This window comes from Poromitra crassiceps, assembly GCF_964638095.1.
Source record: "Poromitra crassiceps genome assembly, chromosome: 2".
NCBI classification, from domain to species: domain Eukaryota; kingdom Metazoa; phylum Chordata; class Actinopteri; order Beryciformes; family Melamphaidae; genus Poromitra; species Poromitra crassiceps.
Genome location: NC_139624.1, coordinates 122,989,748 through 123,016,694, shown reverse-complemented (window position 1 = coordinate 123,016,694; position 26,947 = coordinate 122,989,748). Strand labels below are relative to the sequence as shown.

Below are 26,947 nucleotides of genomic sequence, written 5' to 3'. Positions count from 1 at the left end.
AGGGAGTGGATGAGACAACAGCCCCAGGGTGGAGGAGGCGCACTCTCACTTCACGAAAAGGTTTTTTTTGCCTCTTCTTCTAACTCTTCTGACACGTTGCACTGTAGTGTGTTTCATACCTGAGAGCCAAGTGGAGCAGGATGGACAGCTTTGTGTCAGCAGCGCTGCTGCTGCTGCCGGTCTTGGGACTGTGTGAGGCTCTACCTGCCCGCTGGCTGCCGGGGGAGTACTCCAGCACCGCGGCTGAAGCAGCGAGGTTCGTCAGTGACTACAACAGCACGGCCGAGGAGGTGTTCTTCCAGAGTCAAACCGCCAGCTGGAACTACAACACCAACTTGACAGACCACAACTCCAAGCTGCAGGTAGGTACGACGACGGTTCCATGTCATTGGTCGCACACCCCAAAAGTCTGAAAAATGTCCCATTGGAGAGAAAGCCCGTTTAGATAAAAAATAAATAAAATTTTAAAATAAAATAAATAAAAATAAATAAATAAAAAACTCACGTTTTGAGTTGAGTTCCCCTCCACTCCTCGGGCCCAGGCCGGTGTCATGTGACCAATGGGCAGTCTATACAGAGATTAGGCATGTTGAACTGGTGTGAGTTGAACCTTTCCCATAGAGAGGTCCCTGCCCGGACTGGCACCTCCCACTCACAAATGGATGCACGGTAGAGGCTGACATTATTTCGGGAATCCTGTGGGGTTTGTTTTGGTTTTTACCTACTTGTTTTTACGAAGTATGTTTTTGATATCTGATTTTAATTACTCTGCTTGAAACTTGCTTCTTATTGATATTCCTTTTTACATTTCTTTTACTACAGTGAAGTTGAGTGGGCTCTGAGTTTCATTGCAGGTGACAGATGTTTGCATTGTTGCCGGTATGACAAGAAACTTGAAAACTTCACAGGAACAAAGTAAATGGGAGCCGGCGGGACAGGAATCATAATACCGTAATTTCCGCACTATAAGCCGCACCGGAGTATAAGCCGCAGCAGCAAAATTGCCTGTTTGTTACAAGCCGCACCGGACTATAAGCCGCAGGTGTTTTAATGTTTTTTTTTTTTTTTTTTTTTTTTTTTTTATTGTGTTTTAATGTTTAATTACCATGTAAGGGTTCATGCACAGAGGGGATTGTCGGGAAAGAGATGGCTGTTTGAGGAAGCTCCCATTTATTAACATTTCAACAAAACAACATAACACAACACCACCTGTGTTTTTATTTACAGTGCACACAGTGTCCGCGGTGTGGTGAAAAGAGGGCAAGAGAGGAAATTAAAACAGAAGTGGATTTATAGTTAGAAAGAGTGCTAAAGAAGAGAGAATTCCGTTTTTTTTTTTTTTTTTTTTTCCGGAAAAATCCATAGATAAGCCGCACGGGGAAAAACGGGGAAAAAGCCGTTATATATAGTTTATATAGTTTATATAGTTATATATAGTTTATATAGTTTATTATAGTCCGAAATTTACGGTAACAATAAATCAGGTTGATATAAATATGTACCGTAAATTCCGGACTATAAGCCGCGGCTTTTTTCCCGTTTTTTGGCCTTTTTTGCCCCCTGCGGCTTATATAACGGTGCGTCTTATCTATGGATTTTTTCCAAAAAAAAAAAAAAATCTCTCTTTTTTTAGCACTCTTTCTAACTATAAATCCACTTCTGTTTTAATTTCCTCTCTTGCCCTCTTTTAACAACATAACATAACATAACATAACACAACACAGGTAAGCAGAAAGAAAAAGACGAAGCAATCACGCCATGAATGAGGAAATGACTCACCTGCTGGAGGCTGGAGATACACGCTTGGGCTAAACTTTTACTCCGTGAAACACTATCGATTAAGTCCGACATCGCTCAGAGGTTTTGAGCAGCTTGAAAACAAGTTTGAAAACGTGCAGAAGTCCATCCACTCACTCACTAAAGAAACTAAGGCAACCGTGAACAGAGTTTATAATAGTAAAAGAAATAACATTCGCCTGATCAATGTAAAAGAGGAGCTGAGATCGGTGACATGGACGCTTTCGTGGCAAAATCCTGTGTTACATCCTGGACCTGAAGGAAGGCGAGAAACCACCAGAGGTGGACAGGGCACACCGGGCGCCTCGGCCACGTCCAGACCCCGGCCTGCCACCGAGGGCCATCTTCATCTGCCTACTCCGCTGGCCCGACCGTCAACTCATCCTCCAGGCTGCGGGGAAGAAGCCCCTCACCTGGGAGGGTACGCGCTTTTTCGTCCGGGCAGGACCTCTCCGCGTTGGTGCAACAGAAACGCGCAACATACAACAGCATCATCGAGTCAATGGATATCGCTTTGGCGTACTGTACCCAGCGAGACTCGTCATAACCAGACCGGACTATCTTTAGCACTCTTTCTAACTATAAATCCACTTCTGTTTTAATTTCCTCTCTTGCCCTCTTTTCACCACACCGCGGACACTGTGTGCCCAGCGGCGGAACAAGAGCTCAAAGTGAAACTGCCGAATATCTTTTGAGTTGGACTGGTCAATAGTACTGTGAGTAACTAAAATAAAAAAATAAAAAACGGAATTCTCTCTTCTTTAGCACTCTTTCTAACTATAAATCCACTTCTGTTTTAATTTCCTCTCTTGCCCTCTTTTCACCACACCGCGGACACTGTGTGCACTGTAAAAAAAACAAAAAATACCACAATGTGTGATTTTGTCTGGGGATTAGTGACCTGACTTTTGTTTTGTTGAAATGTTAATAAATGGGAGCTTCCCCAAACAGCGATCTCTTTCCCGACATTCCTCTCTGTGCACGAACCCTTTCATATGGTAATTAAACATCAAAACACCCGCGGCTTATAGACCGGTGCGGCTTATAGAAGAAAAAAATAGTCACCTTTGAAGGTGCGGCTTATAGACCGGTGCGTCTTATAGTCCGGAATTTACGGTAGTTAAATAAACAGTCGGAATGGGAGTCATTAGCCCTTTTCCCACATGCGCTTTGTACCGCAAAATGACCGGTACGTGGTCTAATGCCTGCATGTGAGAAAGGCGCCGTGCCGGTATAAGCGCGACCCCGTCGTCCCTGACATTTCACCAGTTTCGTGCCAGTCACAAGAGCGGTATGGTCTTAAGGGGACGCAAGTGGAAACGGTTCAGGTCATTTTCCGCGACAGCGGTCCTTCAATCATGGGCGAGGAGTAGCCTACACACGTTGCTTAATGTTCCAGCGGGCATAATCTAATCATTCGCGCACATTAAAGCAAACTGGCGAAATGATCTTGTGATAGCCTAATAAGAGCAGTATGTCAGCTTGCTGATTTCCGAAGGCATTTTCCGCTATCAGTGGGCTGTGACTTCGTGGACCAGGTTGCAATGCACACAGTAGACAGTCCAACACCAAATACACAGCTGATTGTTCGATATTCCCCTGGTGTTGCGTACCACCAAAGGACTATTGCCAGTCGCAAACGCGCTTCCAGTGGTTTTCGCCACCGGGTGATCTTGCGTGCGGGTCGGACCAGACTCAGCACGTAGCCTAATACCGGGACATGCGAAAATGACGCTTCCATTCCACGTCGTCAAAATTGTTCAGAGCATCTTCCCAAAATAAATTCCCTCCTGGTCTCTCTCGCTTCCAGACGGCTCTAGTCTCACGCAGCAGCGCAGAGGTACATAATCATCAGTCATGATCTGTCCCCGGTTTAGTCTATCTTCATATTCTGCGCGACACTCTCATGGGCGAGGTGTACACACGTTGCTTAATGTTCCAGCGGGCATAATCTAATCATTAGCGCACATTAAAGCAAACTGGCGAAATGATCTTGTGATAATAAGAGCAGTAGCCTATGTCAGCTTCATGTGTGTGCTGTGCTGATTTTCCCCTCTCCTCTCTGCTCGCTCTCTGGCCACAGTCCGTCCTCCTCCTTCAGTCACAGTCCGACAGGGACTAAGCAACGTTGCCGACAGCCAAGGCAAGCCCGGACACATCAAATGAAGCCAGTCTGTAAAAAGTGCTTCAACGCTACGCAGGTGAACGGATAAACAAGCAAACTTATTTCACCATTCGGAGTTTTGCCGACACGTCACTCCCCACCCGCTCTGCAGTGCCGCCCCCCCCTCCCCCCCCCCCCCCCCCCTCCCCCCCCCCCCCCCATACAGGCAATTTCGCTGATAGATTCCCACATGCCAGAGGAGAGGTGTGAAGGGAAATGTCCGATATTGACTTACAGGTAATTTTCCGGTACGCATGTGGGAAAACGGCTACAGTTCTTAAGACGGGCAGGAGTTTTCTTTGTGGGACTGGGTTGGGAGGGACAGGAGTGAAAATCCACTCGAGCCCTGGTTGATTTGGAGAATGACAGGCTCAGTTTCCTCCCAAAGTGGCCAACTTTGCTCGCGTGTTCTGAATAAATGTGCAGGGGGTCTTGCGAGCTTAAAGTCCCTGGAAACCAGAAATATTTCTTTATTATTTAGCATTTTGAGTTAATCACATCACAGGACCCTATGTTAATAAGCCACCAGCCAAATTTGAACGATGATGAACGTCGCAAAGTATATAAATTTAGGTTTGACAGCCATGGCAAAACTCATGAGATTTCATTATTTTTTAGAGTGTATTATCTCCCGCGGAATGTGTGGGCGTGTCCCATCTACAGCAGGGAAATTTCTGTCTCTCGGAGAGCGCGAGAGAGAGGGGGGGGGGGGAAACGGAGAAAGAAAGAAAGAGATGAGTGCACACACCGTGTGTGTGTGTGTGTGTGTGTGTGAGTGTGTGTGTTCGCGCGTTGCTCCGCGGCTCTGTCTCTCTCTCTCTCTCTCTCTCTGAGAGAGAGAGAGAGAGAGAGAGAGAGAGGTGTCGGGTTTCAGGCCATTCTCTGAGTGTGTGTGTTCGCGCATTGCTCCGCGGCTCTGTCTCTCTCTCTCTCTCTCTCTCTCTCTCTCTCTCTCTCAGAGAGAGAGAGAGAGAGAGAGAGAGAGAATGGCCTGAAACCCGACACCTTGCTAATCTCGGCACACAGAGGAGACGGACAGCGAGGGAGCGCTGTCACTGGGGGCAAAGAACGGACTTGCCATAGGTGGGTGCGGATTGCGCGCGTGTACAAAGGTTATATAGAGCTTATGACGTCATAAGCTCCTGCGTTTTAGCACCTCACGCACTGCTGTCTTCAATGAGGAAGTACTTTTTAGAATCTTGTAGAAAAGTGGCGATTTTAAGGCTTTGGGTTGAAAGTAATGTATAATAATTTCGGAGGCACAAAATTACTAACATAAGACCCTAAATAACATAGTTAGAACGTTTTTGTGGATTTTGGTTTCCAGGGACTTTAATATGTCAACTGATTATTTGTTCAACTGTCGGACTTTTTGATATTTTTAGTTTGTGCTGTAAGGTTACCCTTAAACTTTTATCTAAGGATGCCTTTAGGAAAAACATTGTTGCATAAAATCACCCAAAGATTACCTTAGGATGTAGTAAGGGAAAACCATTCGATCTAGAGTGTTTGCTCTTAGCTACTTAACTTAAGTATTCCCTTATATGCTTGTCAAAAGTATCGATAGTATCGATAAAAGTCAATACTAAAAATTTGAAACGGATACAATACTCATTTGCAACAGGTATCGATAGTATCGATACGTATCAATACTAAAAAATTGAAACGGATACAATACTCATTTGCAACTGTATCAATATCAGCAGTGCTTTCTCTTAATGAAAAATCAAACATACCACTGATTTCTCCCTCCCTGTCATTGGTGGGTATCTTTTGCTTCAATAAATTCAAAGTATTCTGATAGGCTGATGACTAGAGCAGGTATAATCTGCTGTGTTGTGATAGGCTGATGACTAGAAGCAGGTGTAATCTGCTGTGTAAGGTCAAAGTTTTTAGTGAATTTTATCAGGTCTAGATTATGGAGAAGCGTGCATCTGTCCGTCCATCTGTTTGTTTCTTTTTTATGCCTCTTGATGTGTTGTCATCCCGCCGCGTGGTATCGAAAATGGTATCGAGTATCGATATTTTCCTGGGTATCGGTATCGAAGTAGAAATTCTAGTATCGTGACATCCCTATTCCCTTATGAATTATGCGTTGCAACAAGGTCCTTAGTAACTAAATTATTTGTGTAACATAGTAACATACCAGAATGGCTGAATTTATGGTGGTTGAAGAGGCTCAGACACAGAGAGAAAAAAGGAAAAGAAAAAAAAACATATATAAGGACGTTCAGTGTTACAACGTACGTAGTGCTACCAGCCACATACGGTGCTTATGTGCTTCTAGGAGATGCTGTGCGTGGGGCCCCACGCAAAGGGTCCGCGAGTCACCCGTCACCCCTGACCTCGTCAAGATAGGCCAGAAACGGGTCCCAGACGTTGTTAACCACAACTGAAATGAAGGGGAAGAGGGAGACTTCCATTCCTTCAGAATTAGTCTTTTGGCGACAGTTGTCCCCTGTGTCAGAGACTGTTGCACAGCTGCAGGGAAGTTCAGAGAAGTCTCCGAGCAGCCAAAGATGGCAAGTTCTGCCTCCGGCTGAAGGTTTATTTTGGAGGCCTTAAGAGTACCAGTCAAATATCCTGGCCCAGAATCCCGCTAGTGAAGGACAGAACCAAAAGGCATGAGATCTTCCACGGTTCTTTTGACAGATTTCTTGCATTGATTTTGTCCATTATTTCTGGCCACATCCTCTGTTTGTGCATATTTGTTACGGCTGCTGCATCATAGAAACAATAACTTTGTATAATTTGCTTACGCTTGCCACATTCTACAAGGAGAATAACATTGTCATCTTCGGTCCAGTTTGGCTTTTTATGTCTATATATTCTCATTGTTGTCCATTTGGAAGAAGCCAGCTATAACATGCTGTCAAGTCATGTTAATGTTGAAGGATGCTGTGAGTGAAGTGAGCAGAGTGAAGCGTGCGTAACCATGGTAACTGAAGTGCTCTGTGCTGTATTCTGACAGTAACTACCGTAAAAACCTCAGTCTAAACACAAGCAAGGAGAAAACCTAAGATCCTTTATGCAACGCTCCTAAGTGAATCCCTCAGCTTAGGCAAAGATATTGCCTAAGGGACAAATTTAAGATTGAAACTTAAGGTAATTTATGCAACACCTTAATATTTGCAGAGATGACAAACTCAAACTCATTCCCCCCATGGCTCTATAGGTAAATGCACACCTAGAAAAGCAGGCCTTCACCGAGGCCTGGGGGAAGAAGGCCAAGCAGGTGTTCCCTCCTGAGTTGGTGGACACGTTTCCTGTGCAATTCACTGACGTCAAGAAGCTGATAGGCCAGATCAGCAGACTGGGAGCCGCCAACCTGCCGGAGAATGACAGAAAGGAGGTTTGTCATCATCATCATATACAAGGAAGTGGGTTCTGTTTGTTTCCATTTCTGTCCCACATTGGATGATGTCATCAGTGATGGTCACTCGAGAACAATTGTGATCTCACTGATGATGTCACAATGTCTATGAAGTTGAGCAATTGTGCGCTGAGTGATGTCACTCGAGCACTACATGTGGTTTTATTACTTTATTAGTTAGTCTGAAGTAATAATTACACTTCAGGGTTAAAGTGGGTGCATCTCATTGTAAAATTGGACTTCAAACGGCCCAAATCTGGCTTCAAATGGCCCAAATTGGGTTTCAAGCGGCCCAAATTTCACGCGCGTCGGCCCATATCGGCCTGGCCTGCTTGGTATCTAATGCCCGGCCTGAATTATGATCCCAGTCTGCCCCTGTTTTTAACTATATCGCCCAGCCCTACTCATGATATAATATACAGTCTCTAGTGTATGATTCAACTTTTCCCATGTTCTAATCTAGTGTAAAAAAGCAAACAAACTGAAAAAATAAAAGAAAAAAATAAACAAAAATCGCAATAAATCGTAATATCGAATCGCAATAATCGTAGAATCGCAATACTTAAGAATCGCAATATAAATCGAATCGGCACCCAAGAATCGTGATAGTATCGAATCGGGAGATAAGTGAATCGCCACAGCCCTAATATATATAATGTAATGTACTACTATATATATATGTTATATTTATATTATGTAATGTACTACTATATTAGCAGAAATGCTGAACTCTTTCTAAAATGAAAGCATGACTTCCACTCTTTTCTTGTCTCCAGTATAATGAAATTCTCAGCACCATGGACAAAATCTATTCAACAGCCAAGGTGTGTCCAAAGCCAAACGTTTGCTGGAGCCTGGATCCTGGTAAGTTGGTATAAATACATTTTCACATGAATTATTTGAAACCGATTTCTTCGAATATCTGCAGAACAATCTCTGTTGTGTCTACGGGTGGAAACCTGTAATTACACATCCGGAAGATACAGGCTCTCGCATGTTTACAAGGGCTTGGTATGGGAAATGAGCGCTAAAACGAAGTGTGGAGATAGGTCTGGCTATGCAAGACTACTGCGTTGCCACAACGCAATTCCTTTTTTAGGTAGGTAGTTAGGCAAATATATATATATATTTTTTACCCTTTATTTATCCATTCCAGGGAGGACCATTGAGAGCAAGCTCTCTCAAGGATGTCCTGATTACAATAATACAATTACAATGACAAAAGTTGCAGTACATCATAAAAATCACAGATGCAGACAAGTAAAAGGGCTATCCAAAGCAGGTGCATCTCCTATGTAATGCATCCTCAAGTAGCGCCCTGAACGTCTCTATGGAGACCATGAATGTCTCTATGGAGACCCTGAACGTCTCTATGGAGACCATGAACGTCTCTATGGAGACCATGAACGTCTCTATGGAGACCATGAACGTCTCTATGGAGACCCTGTAGGTCTCTATGGAGACCCTGAACGTCTCTATGGAGACCCTGAACGTCTCTATGGAGACCCTGAACGTCTCTATGGAGACCCTGACCTGAACGTCTCTATGGAGACCCTGACCTGAACGTCTCTATGGAGACCCTGACCTGAACGTCTCTATGGAGACCAGTCTGTCCAGTTTAAGAGAGTCCTGAGGTTTTGCAACTAGCCCTGAAGAAGGCCTTATGGCCGAAACATGTTGGCTGTTTTATTCTGTTCTATGAAGAACTAGCCTTATATTAAAGCTTTTTAATGAAGAGTGCCTTGGAACCTTTTTTGATGAGTCCTGAAGTTTGTTCCATCTATCAGGAGCATCAAAGGTAGGTCATTCCAGTAGGTGGAATGACCAATCTGTCTGATATCCTGTAGCTCTAAAACTGAAAAGAGAAGACAAATAAAAAGTATGGTTTGGCTGGTTGTTGACTCCTCCTCTAAGGTTAAATTTTAATAATCAATAATAATAATAAAGGGGATTCAGTTCTAAAAGGAGTTGGCTAAACGTACGCCACTTTTTCAGAAGGGGGGCAGCGAAAGTGATGTAGTAAATTAACGAGTAACATAACTAATTACTTTTGATACCAAGTAATAAGTAAAGTAATCTTTTTACTTTTTCAAAGGAGTAATCAGTAACTAATTATATTTCCTGGGGGCACGGTGGTGCAGTGGTAAGCGCTGTCGCCTCACAGCTAGAAGGTACTGGGTTCGATTCCCACCTGGGACGCTGTGAGCGCTGAAGGAGTGCGTGCCCGTCCGCATGTCCTCGAGTGCCGGCCGCCCGGGTGGGGTCGTCAAAAAGGGCCTTTCTGTGTGGAGTATGCATGTTCTCCCCGTGCCCCCTGGGGGTTTCCATCATATAGGAACCCCACACCAAAACATGCAATATCATGGTTGCTGATGTGGTGCCTCCGCTAGTCGTTCGGGGCGCCTGTTCCGAGGGAGGGGAACTCGTTGGAATAGCGTGATCCTCCCACGTGCTATGTCCTACCGGTGCAGCTTCCCCTGTCAGGTGAAAAGAAGCGGCTGGTTAACTGCCCATGTCTCGGAGGAAGCATGGAGCCAGTTTCGGCTCTCCTCAGATCGGCAGAGGGTGGAGCAGCAACCAGGATAAATAAATTAAAAAAATTGCACTAACGGGGGATAAAAAAAAAACTGGAAAAAGTAACTAATTACATTTCCTGAGTAACTTGCCCATCACTGCTAAGTGGACACATATCTATTGTTTTAGCCTCCTCTTTCTGTTGGAGGCGAGGCCTCAGCGTCCCTCTATTTGCTGTCATCTCTGTGACTGAGGGTGTGTTGATTTTGTTGTCTCTCTCCAGAGCTGACATCTATCATGGCCAACTCCAAGAGCTACAAGAAGCTGCTGTACGCCTGGGAGGGCTGGCACAATGCATCAGGTGTACCTCTTCAGAAGTACTACCCCCAATTCGTGGAGCTCAGCAACAAGGCCTCTCAAGCTGATGGTAGGAACTTCACCATGACCTGACATGTTGCAAGAACATTACAAGTCAAAAGTTTGGATACATTTTTCTTTATTTTTACAACACTATCTTCTATCTATCTTCTATATATCTATGTGTAAAATTGAGTATGCGGGCTTTGTCTGTTTCAAGTTCTGTGTTCGGCCACAGCTATGCCGTTTTACGTGCGATCGGGCTGAAACCTTCGGGTGTGTAAAGGGCACCCCTGCGGGTGACCTGACTGAGCCAAATTTTTTAATTAAGGTTAATTAGCTAATGATTTGATGACATCAGCAATGATATCATCAGTGATGATGTCATAAGGGCGCGCACACACACACACACACACACACACACACACACACACACACACAAGGAGGCATTGTGACAAGACTGATCAGTGATGTCATAGGGGGGTATACACACACACTGTCAGGATCAGAGTCAGACATGTGGATCTATTCGCGGGTAGTTGAGGGCCACGGGAAACTTGGTAAGTCTTGAGAAGCTGGGGTGTTGTGGAACTTGATGGCTGGGGCTGCACTGTTCGAGGTTTGGGAACGGTTGCAGAGATTGCAGAAGTTGCAGGTTGCAGAAGTTGCAGGTTGCCGAGGTTGCAGAGTTTGGTGTGATCCTTGATGTGAGTTTATGAATCACTGGCCAGGACCTGCAGGAGCAGGCCCTTATAGACCCGAATATGACATCACCTGTGTTATGACATCACCAGCGAAAGGCATGAAAGACACTTATGAATCATGACATCATCAGTGATCGATGACATCATAGTAGGAATGACGACGTCAAAGTAGGAATGATGACGTCATCCTAACAGTACCCTCCCCTCAACGGACGCCACCTGGCGTCCAATGAGGCCATCAAGGATGGCATCTGGGAGACAGAAAATCCGCAGGTTCTGGTGGGGGTGCTCTTCAGCAGGTGGTTAGACGCAGGTGGTTAGACCCCAAAGGGGGTGTAGGAGAGTGAGGTGCTCTTCAGCAGGTGGTTAGATGCAGGTGGTTAGACCCCAAAGGGGGTGTAGGAGAGTGAGGTGCTCTTCAGCAGGTGGTTAGATGCAGGTGGTCAGACCCCAAAGGGGGTGTAGGACAGTGGAGGTGCTCCTCCCTAATACTGGATATCGAAGCCATAGATAGACCGATACGTAGACAGAACTTCTACCGGGTCCGGTGGATCCTCTGGAGCCGGCCATCCCCCGGGGCACGATCCAAACATGGGAGGCTGGAGACCATCAAAAGGGTCAAATGCCGCCGTCTCCGAAGGCAGAGCCACAGGGGGATCTGACTCAGCGAGGCCTGCCCTCCCGACCTGTAGTTTGGGGAGGTCACTCACCGCCTCCTCCTTTAAACGCCTCTTATTTCTTCTTGCTCTTGACCGAGGGCTGACGACACTACGGGGACCTCCCAGCATCAAGCTGGAACCTACGTGTGGGTCAAGAACTGGAATAGGCTGCTGCTGAGGTACGGGTTCAGACTCGGCGAGGGGAAGGTCCACAGGTTGTGCCTCAGGGCCAGCAGACTCGGAGTCCCCCTGCGGGGGGACGGAGCTGATCTGCAGGCAGTGATTGAACTTCTCAATGAGACGATCTACAGTCTTCTCCAACTCCTTAACCTTCTTGGAGACACACTGCCACTCCTGGGTCACGTGAACGCTGCCCAACCGTATGGGTTTCGGGGTTGAACCCGTAGAGTCTTGATCCACTGGGAGTACCACGGGCCGGCGAGCGGTGGGACCACTTACTGGACGCCGGGAGCAGGAGGAGAGGTAATGCCCGGCTCGACCACAGTACAGGCAGCTCCGGGTGTCCAAACGGCGCTGCCTCTCCTCTGGTGTGATGCGAACCCTGCCGGTCAGATCACGGTACAGATGGCTGCTGGGACTCAAATGTGGCTGCCCCTGCTCTGGGATGACGCGAACTCCCCCCCAAGAATATGCGCTTAGCAGCTGGAGGCGGCCGAGAGGCAGAGCTAGAAGCAACGGCCGCTGTGACCGGGGGGGTAGCAGGTCTGGAAACCTCCGGAACGACGGTGCGCTCGGAAGCTGGGGCAGGAGGGGCAGAAGGCTGCGGAATGACACCCTCAGGAGGGTTTAGTCCGCCGAGAAGATCTAGCCGTTTTACCAGGAGGGCGTACTGATCCTCGGCCTTGGAAGCCAGAGCCTGGATTGCTTCTTCCTGGTGGGCAATCAGGCGACCGTCGAGAAGGTCTAGCCGTTTTACCAGGAGGGCGTGCAGGAGCAGGCCCTTATAGACCCGAATATGACATCACCTGTGTTATGACATCACCAGCGAAAGGCATGAAAGACACTTATGAATCATGACATCATCAGTGATCGATGACATCATAGTAGGAATGACAACGTCAAAGTAGGAATGATGACGTCATCCTAACACACACACTGATGATGTCATCAGTGATATCATAACGGGACACATACATACACACACACACACACACACACACACGGAGGCATTGTTGACATCACTGATGCAATAACATTTAGTGAGCAACACACACACACACACACACCCGCACTCGCCAATTGGGCAGGCGAGGCCACGCAGCAGCCGAGCTACGGGCGAGGGCGCGTAGCGGCCGAGCCTAGGCATCGAGCGAGCGTAGCGCATCGAAAGAACTTCATACATAGGATCAACTTCACTATTTATACTTGTGCAAGAAACAAGCATTTAAGCATAAGCTTTTAGATTGACATGACCTTAAGATCATGAAAAACATTCAATCAGGGGCGTTCAAACTTTTGACTGGTAGTGTGCACAGTACATTCAAAATATATATACATCAGGCAAACATCTGACAAGATGAACATTATGTCCTGTCTAGGTTTTAAGGACACTGGAGATTACTGGCGCTCCTGGTATGACACTCCAACGTTTGAGGAGGATTTGGAGAAAATCTACAAGACCGTCGAGCCCCTCTACCAGCAACTGCATGCTTTTGTCCGCCGCAAGCTCTACAAGCAGTACGGCCCCAAGTACATCAACCTCCAAGGACCCATCCCAGCTCACCTGCTAGGTAGGGCAGATGCACCTTTTGATGTTGCCAGTACCTGGCTGGAGGCATGAATGTGTGTTACACACTAGACTAGCCTATACATCAACAGTTATTATAGATGCATAGGAGGAAGTGAAATGTAATCACACCAACTCCTGGTGACAGTCCACAGTATCGAGGGAGGCACGCCATTGCCTGCCAGTCATTTTGTCTCACTGCTTTAAAGAAACAGTGCTTGTGAGTAGAGATGTAACGGTATGAAAATTTCACATCACGATTATCGTGACCAAAATTATCACGGTTATCGTATTATCACGGTATTCGTAATAAATTGCTGAAAATGTTCAAAGAGTAGTGAGAGACTCACTGAAATCATGTTACGTTTTATATTGAAAACTCAGACCCAAAAAGAATTGATACACTCACTGAAATCATTTCTCCAAGGCTGCGCGTCTGCGTCTGGGAGACGGTTGCCAACTTTGGTTGATGATCGACAGTATTTACCATGTTTTTCAAAGCACTGTAACCATGGTAACACGGTAATCACGGTAACACGGTTTTAATGATAATGAAAATTTGAAACGGTGCGGTTATCGTAAGGAATTTGATCAGCAAGTTGATGCTGATGCTCGAGTGTCTGTTCTCCCTCTCCTTCAGGAAACATGTGGGCTCAGACCTGGCACAATATCTATGACATGATGGTCCCCTTCCCTGACAAACCCAACGTGGACGTGACTGATGAAATGGTCAAACAAGTAAGTCAGGGGAAAGCTGACATGACTATGGAAAAAGTGAAATTCAGTTGTTAGGTCTTGCAGACAATGAAATCAAACCCTTTCTGTTTTTCTGTTGAAGGTTGCTTTGCTAGAACCCACTGAGGTGAAGCATTTCATTGTTACCTCTCTTTCTCCAGGGTTACAATGCCACACGCATGTTCCATGTTGCTGAGGACTTCTTCACCTCTCTGGGCTTGTTGGAGATGCCCCAGGAGTTCTGGGACAAATCCATGCTGGTGAAGCCTGTTGATCGGGAGGTGGTGTGCCACGGGGGTGCCTCGGACTTCTTAAACCGCAGAGACTTCAGGTAGACAACAGACAAGGTCCTGCGGAGTCAGCTTAGAACATTTTGCCTGGATGGAAAGTCAAAAACTTTGGAAAGAAATTTAAGCAAAAGCCTTTAGATCAGAATGGCTTCAAGTTCATGAGAAATGTATACATTCAATCAGGTGTCAAAACTTTTGACTAGTACTACTGTATTGATCTGCCATTACCGTTGATAATACTGTAACGGCACAGGCGAGGCTGGTATCGAACCCGGGTTTGTCATTCGTAAGCGCAACACATTAACCATTAAAGGGACCAACATGCTCACTTTATGCATAGAGACCAGATCGCTACACTGCCTCCCCTCCCCTGCGCTTCCGCGTACTCTGCCGCCAATCATCCCGTTTATGGCGTCCTTCCGCTCCCTCACGCAACCGGGGCGCCCTGCGCCTCCGGTGACCGCACCGTGATCCCTACCGACTAGGGGTGCACAGATCGATCGGCACGCAATCTGTATCGGCCGATTTTGACCTCATATGCGATCGGCTGATTGCCGATATTTCTTTATATTAAGTTACTGTATTAAAACTGCTGTCATACAAAAATTTACAAAAAAAAGGTTATTTTCTGTTCCAAAATAGTTTAAAAACAATATACAATATAAAATTGCTTGAAATGCTGCCCATTGAAAATCAAAGCATATACGCTGGTTTAGTTGCTAGAACAATATCAATATACATACTTTTCACACCAAACTGAGCTCAACTTGAAAATAAATAAATAATAAGTATGTTATTAGAGTAGTTGCAGCCAATTTAAATTCTGTCACTTGGATTTTGCTGTTTGAAGATAGTTGTTGAGCTGAGTAAACCCTGCAAAACCTCTCTGCAGAACTAATACAATTTAAACAATTACAGCAGTTAAACACATAAAACAAGTAAGGAATGTAGCTTTTATTTTTTTATTTTTTTTATAAAAAAAGCCCTATCACTAATCAGGCTTTCCAACAATATAAAATACAATACCAATTGGTATTATTAAAGGGGAGAAATAATCGACCGAATTAACGTTTCCAAACTTTTTTAATCCTACAAGGTAATCGGTGATCAGTCGATGATCGGTTGGGCAGATATTTCCCATAGGCCAGTGGTTCCCAACCTTTTTACACCAAGTACCACCTGAGAAAGTAGTTGGCTCTCCAAGTACCACCATATGACCGATGTTAAAATACAGTCTATTCAGCTATGCACAGTTCAGCTATGCACAGTTCACGCAGGAGGCAAATTTATTCCAACCTGCAGCCTATGTGCAACCTGCAGCAGCTGCACTTGTGCTGGGTTGACTGCTGTCTTCACCTCCTTGTGCTTCATCATTGCTGCTCTCCTCTACTACAGCTCTTTTACGATTCCCTCCAGTTTTGATCCACTTTAGCATCCCTCCTCGTCTTTGTTCACCACTTGTGTAACCATGCGGGGCGGGCAGGTAATTGTGCATGCGCAACAGGTATAGTGTCCGTCAGAAACAAATATTTGTTTCTAAATCTCAAGACAACAAAATAAACCTCAATTTCAATGATCACAAGTTTATTTTCATTCGTAGTATTATTTTGATAGATAAACATGTTTTACAATTGATTTTAAAGTTGGGTTTATTTCATAATTTAAACATTGGGATTCCAGGGATCAAGTACCACCAGCAGGGGGGGGCGCAAGTACATGTACCACCTACCTTGAGAAACACTGCCAATAATATTAATAATTATTATTATTATTTCACTTTCACATGTTTGAAAACTACTACTAATGACCACCATGGATTTTGCAAAAAAAAAAAAAAAAAAAAAAATTTTTTTTTTTTTTTTTTTTCACAGAGCCTTCCAAGTACCACCAGCAGGGGGCGCAAGTACCACCTACGGTACGCGTACCGTAGGTTGGGAACCACTGCCATAGGCAATCGGTGATCGTGGCAAAAAACGTGATCGGTGCACCCCTACTACCGACAGATCCCACTTCTGACACCAATATAACGACACAGGCAGGGCTGATTTCGAACCCGGGTCTGTCATTCACAAGCACAACATGTTAACCATCAGACCAAAGGGACAATCCGGTTGGCCAAGGACCAACGTGCTCACTTTATCCATCGAGATGGCTACAATACTGTCGTTGATTATACTAACTGATAAGGAATGAATTGATAGTTCCTCCTCTTCAGGATTAGGATGTGCACCACAGTGACTATGGAGGCTCTCTCCACCGTGCACCATGAGATGGGACATGTGGAGTACTACCTGCAATACAAGGACCAGCCTGTAGGCTTCCGGAGAGGAGCCAACCCCGGTTTCCACGAGGCTATCGGCGATGTCCTGGGTCTCTCCGCCTCCACACCCAAACATCTGTACACCATCGGCCTACTGGAGGCTCTGACCGCTGACCATGGTAATTATAATAATAAACTTCACTTAAAAAGCACCTTTCAGAATATAGTGACAACCTTTTCGAAAAACAATCAATAAAATTCACGAGTTATTAAGTGCTTTATTTGTAATCACTTCCTGCAGAGACTGACATTAACTTCCTGTTGAAGACGGCTCTAAGCAAGATCGCGTTCCTCCCCTTTGGCTACCTAATCAACCAATGGAGATGGGACGTGTTCAGCGGAGGCACGCCCCCAGAGCGCCTAAACTCTGACTGGTGGTACCTCAGGTTGGCAGTTAAGATTACTCATTTGATTTAGATTTTTTAATTTGTTTACAAACCCCCCTCCCCCTCCCATCCCATCCCATTTTTATCCCCCATTAGTGCTAATTCTAATGTATTTATCCTGGTTGCTGCTCCACCCTCTGCTGATCTGGGGAGAGCCGAAACTGGCTCCATGCTTCCTCCGAGACATGCCCAGCCGCTTCTTTTCACCTGACAGGGGAAGCTTCACCGGTAGGACATAGCACGTGGGAGGTTCACGCTATTCCAACGAGTTCCCCTTCCCCCGAACAGGCGCCCCGAACGATCAGAGGAGGCACCACTTCAGCGACCAGGATATTGCATGTTTTTGGTGAGGGGTTCCTATATGAAAGAAACCCCCAGGGGGCACGGGGAGAACATGCAAACTCCACACAGAAAGGCCCTTTTGACGACCCGACCCAGGCAGTGGGCATTTGAGGACATGCGGACGGGCACACACTCCTTCAGCGCTCGCAGCGTCGCGGGTGGGAATCGAACCCAGGACCTTCTAGCTGTGAGGCGACAACGCTACCACTGCGCCACTGTGGCCCCCTACTCATATGAATCTTTGGACCAGCTGAGAAAACGTGGTTTGGGAAAGTGAATGATTGATGCAAAAATGATTGGTGCCGAAAATGGTTCTTTGGAGTAATGCCATAGAAGAATCCCATAGACAAACACCTCTCACGCCAAGGTTCTAGACAAACACCCCTAACGCCAAGGTTCTAGACAATTTATTTGTATAATTCACAAGCATGTCTCAGAGGGCTTCACAGAAAATATGTCTAGCTAATTCTAGCTGACACAACAGTAGCAAATTACAATACTAATAATAACACATTGAACAAGGGGTGTGTGTGTGTGTACCGTCCCTCAACACCTACCGAGGTGCTCTTGAGCAAGGCACAACCCCCGACAGCTCTAGTGGAGCTGCTCAGTGGCCAGCAGTACATGACTGGTTTTAGTGGGCAGCTCCCAGAGATGCAAATATGTGAGATGCGCGTGCGAAGCGTGCAATATTTCTAGTAATAATAATACCGTAATAATAATAATTCAATTTGTGTAGTGCCTTTCAATGACCCAAACACACTGGAAACTGAATCCATCTATTCCTTCTGCCATTACTCTTTAAAGCAGTGGTTCCCAACCTTTTTTGTCTTATGTACCCCTTGAGCTGTTTTTCCATGACAATAGTACCCCTCACTCATGCATGTTGATGATTACATACAAGTAAATCTATACAAAATATATGTTTCACTGAACAGCCGGTGTTTGGGCTTTATAGGTTTTTTGTGGGCCATTATCAGTAGCAGAACAGTGTAGCAGTTGACACTTGCCAGCAGAACTAGTTGCGGCACACACATCACATTTTAACAATGGGCTTATGAAATGACTTGGAATATATATATATTTATTTATCATTTTGGAGGTAAATTGTATTCCCCAATCATTCCAAGTACCCCCTGCAAGCTGCTTAAGTACCCCTAGGGGTACACGTACCCCTGGTTGGGAATCACTGCTTTAAAGGACAAAATACCAAGGCGTCTGCCCGCCCACCAAGCGCACAGAGGAGCACTTTGATCCGGGGGCAAAATTCCACGTTCCTGGAAACACACCATACATCAGGTAGCATCCTGTCCAAACATCTCCAACTGCCACATCTGACTAACTGTTAGTCAGATGTGAAGAAGAAGACCTTTGGTGTGCCTTGTGTTAGTCACTAACACAAGGCACACCAAAGGTCTTCTTCTTCTTCTTCTTCTTCTTCTTCTTCTTCTTCTTCTTCTTCTTCTTCTTCTTCTTCTTCTTCTTCTTCTTCTTCTTCTTCTTCTTCTTCTTCTTCTTCTTCTTCTTCTTCTTGGCCCCAAGATGAAAAATGATGGTTAGATACAGTAGGTGGTGTAGAAATGCAGGATTTTCCTGTCTCTCCCTCTGTCTGCATGTGTGTGTGCTTGTGTGCAATGGCTCGATTTGGATAGACCTAAGAGACTAGAGTGTCAGATGATGGTAAATACAGATGATGACGTGATGGTGGTGATTATTATTATTGCAGGTATTTTGTCAGCTACATCCTGCAGTTCCAGTTCCACGAGAAACTGTGTCAGGCAGCAAAGCACACAGGCCCTCTGCACACGTGTGACATCTACCGCTCCAAGGAGGCGGGGGCCATCTTAGAGTATGTGTACTCATAGGGCCTCCAGAGCTGACCACATTTACAGATACGAGCAAGTCATGTTTAAGGATGCAGTTTATGGATGCAACCATTTCAATCTTCTTCCAGGAAGATTCTTCGGGCTGGCTCTTCCAAACCTTGGCCTGAAGTGCTCCAGGAAGCCCTGGGCACCAACAAGATGGACACCGGTGCACTGATGAGATACTTTGAAGCCATTATTAAATGGCTAGAAAAGCAGAATGTGAACGAGACCCTGGGCTGGCCAGACCTCAACTGGCTCCCGCCCATCCCTGAGGGCTACCACTCAGGATATCTGTAAGCTCCGCCCATCCCTGAGGGCTACCACTCAGGATATCTGTAAGCTCCGCCCATCCCTGAGGGCTACCACTCAGGATATTTGTAAGCTCCGCCCATCCCTGAGGGCTACCACTCAGGATATTTGTAAGCTCCGCCCATCCCTGAGGGCTACCACTCAGGATATTTGTAAGCTCCGCCCATCCCTGAGGGCTACCACTCAGGATATTTGTAAGCTCCGCCCATCCCTGAGGGCTACCACTCAGGATATTTGTAAGCTCCGCCCATCCCTGAGGGCTACCACTCAGGATATTTGTAAGCTCCGCCCATCCCTGAGGGCTACCACTCAGGATATTGGTAAGCTCCGCCCATCCCTGAGGGCTACTCAGGATATTGGTATGCTCCGGCCATCCCTGAGGGCTACTCAGGATATTGGTAAGCTCCGCCCATCCCTGAGGGCTACTCAGGATATTTGTAAGCTCTGCCCATCCCTGAGGGCTACCCCTCAGGATATTGGTAAGATTGCACAGGCTAATACTGAGTAGACAAAAATCCACCTTCTACCTACCTTTGACATACTGCATATATGTCAAAGGTAGGTAGAAGGTGACTAAAGGAAAACGACACACATTAAACTCACCTGTAGGAATGTAGATTAAAATCACAATAGCACCAAAATACACAGGTCAGGTTGACATGTTTAGATGTTTTGACATGTTTAGACTTTTTCTCAAGTAATTTTAGTGATTAATTTCTATATTTCCATTGTTAATGGTTAATGGCAGATGGGATGTGGTGTGCATAATGCATTTTCCTTCTCTCAATTACACAGGTGTCTGTCATCCCACCTGATCTCATCATGTGACTGTATCATGTGACACTTGACCACTATATCTATGATGGCGTCCTGTACTGTCTTGTCTGATGAAGAGCATGTAGCTCGAAACGCGCTACAGCAATAAATCTGGAGAAAAGGAGCTCTGCGGTGTGCGAGTAGTTTTTATTCTTTTTGTCTCACTGATATCACAGTCTGCCACGATACGATTTCGATTCAATTAGCCCTTTTCACAGCTGCCATTTTGTGTCTAAAAGGCAGGGGAAACGCAGGTGCAACCAACTCACTAATTAGGGCCCCAGCACTGGAACACCTAAATGGACTGGAAGTTGGACACCCTAATTAAGGTTTTGGTGCACCTGTGAAACTTCCTGCCTTTTAGACACAAAATGGTGGCTGTGAAAAGGGTCTATTCAGGGGCCTGCGATCGATATGAGATGATATCGCGCATTTAACACAATCAGTTACATTTCCATCAACTCACAAAAAGCAACTCAAATATTTGACAAATGTATTTTATTTCTGAGCTCTTCCAGGCATTTATATGAAAAACAATCTGTTCAATCTAAAGTTTAAGTGTAAATGATTTTTTTAATCAGTTAACATAAAGCAGTGGTTCTCAAATGTTTTCATGTGAAGGACCCCTAAACTGCCAGAAATTAGACCACAGACCCCCATTTGATATGATCTTGTCGCATGTTCCCCCATATGATAATAAGATTGATGCTTTTAGATGTTTTGTTACAGAGTGTATAAAACCCATGACCAAAATAGTCATTGTGTTACTTATGAATGGAATCATAGCGAAAATAAATTACCCCCCGTTTGGCTGGGGACCCCCTGGAACCCCCCTCAAGGTTCCCTGGGAGTCCCCGGACCCCCATTTGAGAACCACTGCAAAGAGCCCTTGATGACCTTTCAATTATGAACATGATCAATGCCATGCTTGGATTTACAAGGCGTATCTTCAAGATGACGATAGATATCTCACTTTGCATCAATACACGATACGATATTGATGATGTAGCGATACATCGATAATAGCTCGATGTATTGTCACACCCCTACAAACAAACTAACTACTGTATCTACTAGGGCTGTGGCGATTCACTTATCTCCCGATTCGATACTATCACGATTCTTGGGTGCCGATTCGATTTATATTGCGATTCTTAACACATTGAGTGCCACAGCGCTTCAGTAAAATTGTCTGGAGCCTGTGCCAGATTCACTTCCATTCAGTTGAAAACAGCTATAGAATTTTTTCTATTATGGCTATATTAACGGGGCTGGACTTTAATGAAACATTGAACACTCCTGCTTCTTCCAAAGAAGAAATTTTGTTTCTAGACAGTTCCATTATGAAATTACAGCCTCTCAAAAAAGTGCACTTTCAAGGGTTTTCTGTCGTTTTTTTTTACTTTCCAAGATATAGCCCCTTTTATGAATACCTTTTGCACTCTAATTTCGAGCACATTCACTGACTCTGGCTGGTGTTTTCTGATGTGGTGGCGTGTGGTGTGGTTTCTGTGCAGCCACACACCCCTCTCCCCCCCCCCCCCCCCCCCCCCCCCCTCTCCACCTCTGAACTGCGGGCTCCTCCCACACGCACAGAGTTTGCTTTCTCGACTCCGTTTTTGCCCCGGACAGATCCCAGCGCCCATCAAGGAAATGATGCGCGCTGGCAAACGCGACTGAACGAAAAGGCTTGGCCCGTTCGGCTTCGGATGCTGGCTTTCTAGGAAATCGTGTGGAGATAGATAGAAGCATAAGAGCTCAGTTGTGAGCGCGGATGCAGCCGAGCCCACTCTCGCTGTAGACAGAGCAATATATACGGCTCTGGCAGAAAGCATGCATCGGTTTCCACTTTCATCACGGCTTTCTCCGCTGTCTCCTGTACAAAGTAAAGGATCTGAGGTGGGTGGAGCAGCTCCTGTGACGATGTTTAAGGTGGCGCCGTGTGATCCCTTCAAGGGATTCATGCTCACTGGCTGGGTACGACCTTAAACAGCAGAATTATGGAATAATATGAATTATGATTTTAGGACGTGCACAGACGTCCTTGGCACTGAACGTTACTTTTTTTTAGGACGTGCACAGACGTCCTTGGCACTCAATGTGTTAAGTATTGCGATTCTACGATTATTGCGATTCGATATTACGATTTATTGCGATTTTTGTTTATTTTTTTCTTTTCTTTTTTCAGTTTGTTTGCTTTTTTACACTAGATTAGAACATGGGAAAAGTTGAATCATACACTAGAGACTGTATATTATATATCATGAGTAGGGCTGGGCGATATAGTTAAAAACAGGGGCGGACTGGGATCATAATTCAGGCCGGCATTAGATACCAAGCAGGCCAGGCCGATATGGGCCGACGCGCGTGAAATTTGGGCTGTTTGAAGCCCAATTTTGGCCGTTTGAAGCCAGATTTGGGCCGTTTGAAGTCCAATTTTACAATGAGATGCACCCACTTTAACCCTGAAGTGTAATTATTACTTCAGACTAACTAATAAAGTAATAAAACCACTAGTAAACCAGTAGGCGGCGCCTGGCCTGCTGTTCAGTGAGTGGCCTGACTGCAAGCACCCAAATTTTTTTTTTTTTTTTTTTTTTTTTTTTTTTGCGATTATCGATTCTGGAATAAAAGATCGATCCAAAATATCGTGACATTAAAAATCGTGATACTTAGGTGAATCGATTTTTTCCCCCACCCCTAGTATCTACCTACCTATCCTGTTTCATTGACATAACTAGCTATGTAAAAAGAGTATCAATTATTTGCCTCAGCTGGAGAAGAACCTGGAGATGTCCAAACACACCATGGAGTACGGACAGAAGGCCCGTCTGTACAACTGACTTCCAGGATGGCTCCGTCAAGTGCTTCATCACCAGCAGAACTGGAAGAGGTGCGTGGGGGGGGGGGGGTGGGGGGGGTGGGTGCAGCAGTTGTACTAGTTACACAAACATTTCTGAGTCAGGGCTGCTCAAATAGCCATAGGCACAATAGTTTTATTGCTTTAGTTAAAGAATAACTGCGCACTAAACCCTTTTTTTTCAGCTGAAACCGGATGTATGTGATACAAGTTTATTTATTAAGAATAGTGGTGTAATAGTATGGATTCAGATCAAAATCCTGACATTTTAGTGTAAGTCAGAGATGTATGCATTTTTTATTGTACTCTGTTCTTACAAATGTGATTGTATGTTGTAATTTTGATACGATGTTGTAATTTTGATACTCCTTATCTTTCTTCTTACCACAACGGGGATATTCCCCACTCTGTGAACGAGGCCTGACTAAATGAGGGACGGGTATTGCGCTAGTCTCCCTTAATTGATTTAAGTAGGCTAGGCTAGCCGCTAGCCTACTTAAGAGTTATTTTGACTTACATTACTTGTATTCGTCTTGTAGGCTATTGTATTCCTGTTTGCTTCTCTTACTTTTCTTCACAAGTTCCTTAATGCTTGTTTGATTTGATCATGTGCACGCTTACATAGCTTCATCCAGAGCATGTTGTTGGAAAGTGAACAACGTATGTGAGCAGCAAGACACTCTGTGACCATGTTTAAAATGTGTTTGTGTCTCAGAGACTCTTTCCTCGTCACAGTGAGAGGCTGAGATGCTGATTGAAAACACTGTTTAAAAAGGAGACTCTTCAATCATCTTCAAAGCCCCTGCCCTTTGCGTAGGGAAACCCCTTAGGGTGCCAGTGGCTCTCATCGCTCCAGGTTCCCCTCAACTCAAGAGACACTAACATTTAAATGATGAAGCTTGGAAGAAGGTAACAGACCTGTGGAGCATTTAGCTGAACATATAGTAGAGAGATGATTGTCTCCTGTTTAAATGCACAATATTCCCCCACAGACTGACTGTATCTATAGAATCAGTGTGACATCACACCGGAACCACAGCAGTTTACTAGTAGCCTATGAGTTGTGCCAAACAAACGTTATATCTCAAAAACTATACATCACATCGCTTATATTTTGACATTCTGAGTGAGAGCAGAAGTAGCTCAAGGGTCTGATGTATAATATATGTATGTCGTGTTAAAGTTGTGTGAACTGTCGCAGTTTTTAAAATGAAGTGAATTTAGTAGAAAGCACTGCTAGCGTGAGACACTCAAGGCTGGCTCCATAGGGTCCCATTATAAGCTGCCGTTTGTGTACCAACACTGATCCCTCGTATAGCCTACTGTAGCTCTTGGGGTCAAAAAGGTTGGTGAGCCCTGACCCCTGCACTAGATTGTCTTTTCCATCTGCCACATGAGAAGGTCCCAGATCATGTGGAGAAAAAGGGGGTTATTTTAACAGATCAGTGTGGTAAATTAAAATGATGGGAACTAACCCTAACCCAAGGCAAACAACCATTAATATAGTAAAAATCTATTATATTTTCAGCAAAGCATTATATTTTCCCCTTTAAAATATAACTTACACCAGTTTCATACATCTTATGATGTCAACTTTAATTTTATCCCATACACCATAAAGGTATAAGCCTCTAGGTCTGCATGGAGTGAGGTTACACCACACCAGCTGTCAGCCACACTGCAGCTACATGTTGCAGCACAGTGCCCTCTAGTGGTGTCGACATACTGCTGCCTGCTGTCTGGTCTCAACTGCTCCACTGGTAGTGGTTACATCCTCCTATTGATAGGATTCTGTTACATCACCACACGGCCATCATGGTAGGAAAGTAACAGGTGATTGTAATCAATTAACAGGTGATTACAATCAAGTGACACAAGCAGCCAGGGATGTACTACCGAATGGGCCTACCGGCCGAGCCAGTACCCAGGGGCCCATAACCCAGAGCGTCTTCACAGGGTGCACCGTGGATCTTGCCCAAACCTGGGATCAAATTAACCCTTATGGCCCCAACCCTTTATTTTTGACAAAATGTTCCACAAGTTTATGGACAATTAGAGGGTTATTGTACTTTTGGTTTTAATTGAGTGTGCCGCACTGTAAGACCCAATAGGCCCAAATGCAAGACTACATGCCCAAAAGGTTTAAACTTCACTTCCTTGTGTTTTTGTAAAACAACTTTGAATTGAACTGTAAATCCATTGTGTGTGTTGCTGTAATAGCTGTATATTTTTTGGGGGGAAAACAGTGTGCAAACAGCCAGGGATGTATTACCGAACGGGTCTACCGGGCCCAGGCCCAGGGGCCCAATGCTCCAGGACCTATCTGTCAAACTCCTGAAGTTTACAGACAACACACAGTCATCATCTGCGACTGCGATGAGTATGCATACAGACAGGACGTTGAACGGTTTGCCCTCTGGTGTGGTCAGAACAACCTGGAGCTGAACACTCAAAACTCAAAACTGTACAGAGGAGTCCCCCAGCACTGGCCACCTCGCTATATCCAACAGCTCTGTGTCTACGGTGGAATCCTATAGCTTCAGTTCCTGGGATCCATAATCTCTCAGAACCTCCATCATCCAGTCTGTCCTCTGCAACTCACATCACTGTGTGGTTTGGGTCTGCCACCAAACACAACAGGCACAGACTGCAACAGATGTTCAGGACTGCAGAAAACAAGTCATTGGTGCCAAACTGCCCTCCATCCAGGACCTGTACTCCTCCAGAGTCAAAAAACCAGGCAGGAAAGCTAAGGAGAAAAACATGTTAATGCAAGGTGTAAAACCATAGGTGTAAACGCACCGTGATCAGATCTGCCTGACCACATCTGGAGGTAGTCTGGCTCACATTGAGAGATCTCTTTCACCCCATTTACACCTGGTTTTTAAATGCGACCATTATCCAGATAACTTGGATACAGGTCATATTTAAAAAGGTGTAAATGTTTGAAAGCCTTTGTTTACAATGTGGTGTGGCTTATTTACACATTTACTGTGGGCTTTCATATTTAGGCTACTTGTATTTGTAAAATGTAACTACTTTATCTTTATTATTAATTATTATTAACTATTGCAGTCCTCATGACAGCCATGTAGGGGTGTGAAGCCTTCGTTTCCTGAGTTATTTTTCTCCTGTGTTTTGTATTAGTTAAGTTAGGTAAGATACCGGTTGTTTCTTTGGGGTTGTTTTTATTTGACAGGTAGCCTAAGCTTAACTCATAAATAGATTTTGGTTATTGTTTTGGGTTGTGCACATCACATTACATTAAAAACAACTGTTGTTGGACTGCAACCTATGGTGGCCTGGTCATCCTTGGGAGAGGGGAAAGGGGGGAGTCGCCTTTTTTATGTTATGTCTCTGGTTACCCCTAGGCTGGGCATACCACTGCCTATAATCCTATGTCAAAACAATGAGAGCAGAACAAAATGGCATTCAATAATACATTATTATAAGGTTCCTGACACTTTAAAAGTTGGACTCTGGTATTGATCATGCCTCCAATACAGCTGTCCAATTGTTTATACTTGAATATCAGGAATATTAGGCCTATGAATTGTGTCTCACCTACTGCTGTTCTGAGCTTGTGCCATTCCTGCTCTGTCTCAGTGCAGGTGTGGACAGACAGGGGGCACAACCTGCACATTCACCTCTGAGTAGTAATAATAATAAACTTTATATAGCACATTTCAAACATAAAATGCCAATC

The 26,947-nt window shown here is 45.0% G+C and overlaps 1 protein-coding gene across 1 annotated transcript; it reads left to right on the top strand.

Annotated features, from left to right (window-relative positions):
- Window positions 1-140: 140 nt before the first annotated feature.
- LOC310771750 (angiotensin-converting enzyme-like) lies at window positions 141-19,553 on the top strand (the record flags this gene model as incomplete). Its single annotated transcript, XM_083631935.1, has 12 exons — window positions 141-362; window positions 7,137-7,313; window positions 8,111-8,198; window positions 10,132-10,275; window positions 13,128-13,319; window positions 13,956-14,053; window positions 14,212-14,381; window positions 16,556-16,779; window positions 16,902-17,046; window positions 18,589-18,687; window positions 19,115-19,237; window positions 19,343-19,553. The coding sequence occupies 12 exons, from the start codon at window positions 141-143 to the stop codon at window positions 19,551-19,553; spliced, it is 1,893 nt and encodes a 630-aa protein (XP_083488061.1).
- Window positions 19,554-26,947: the final 7,394 nt, after the last annotated feature.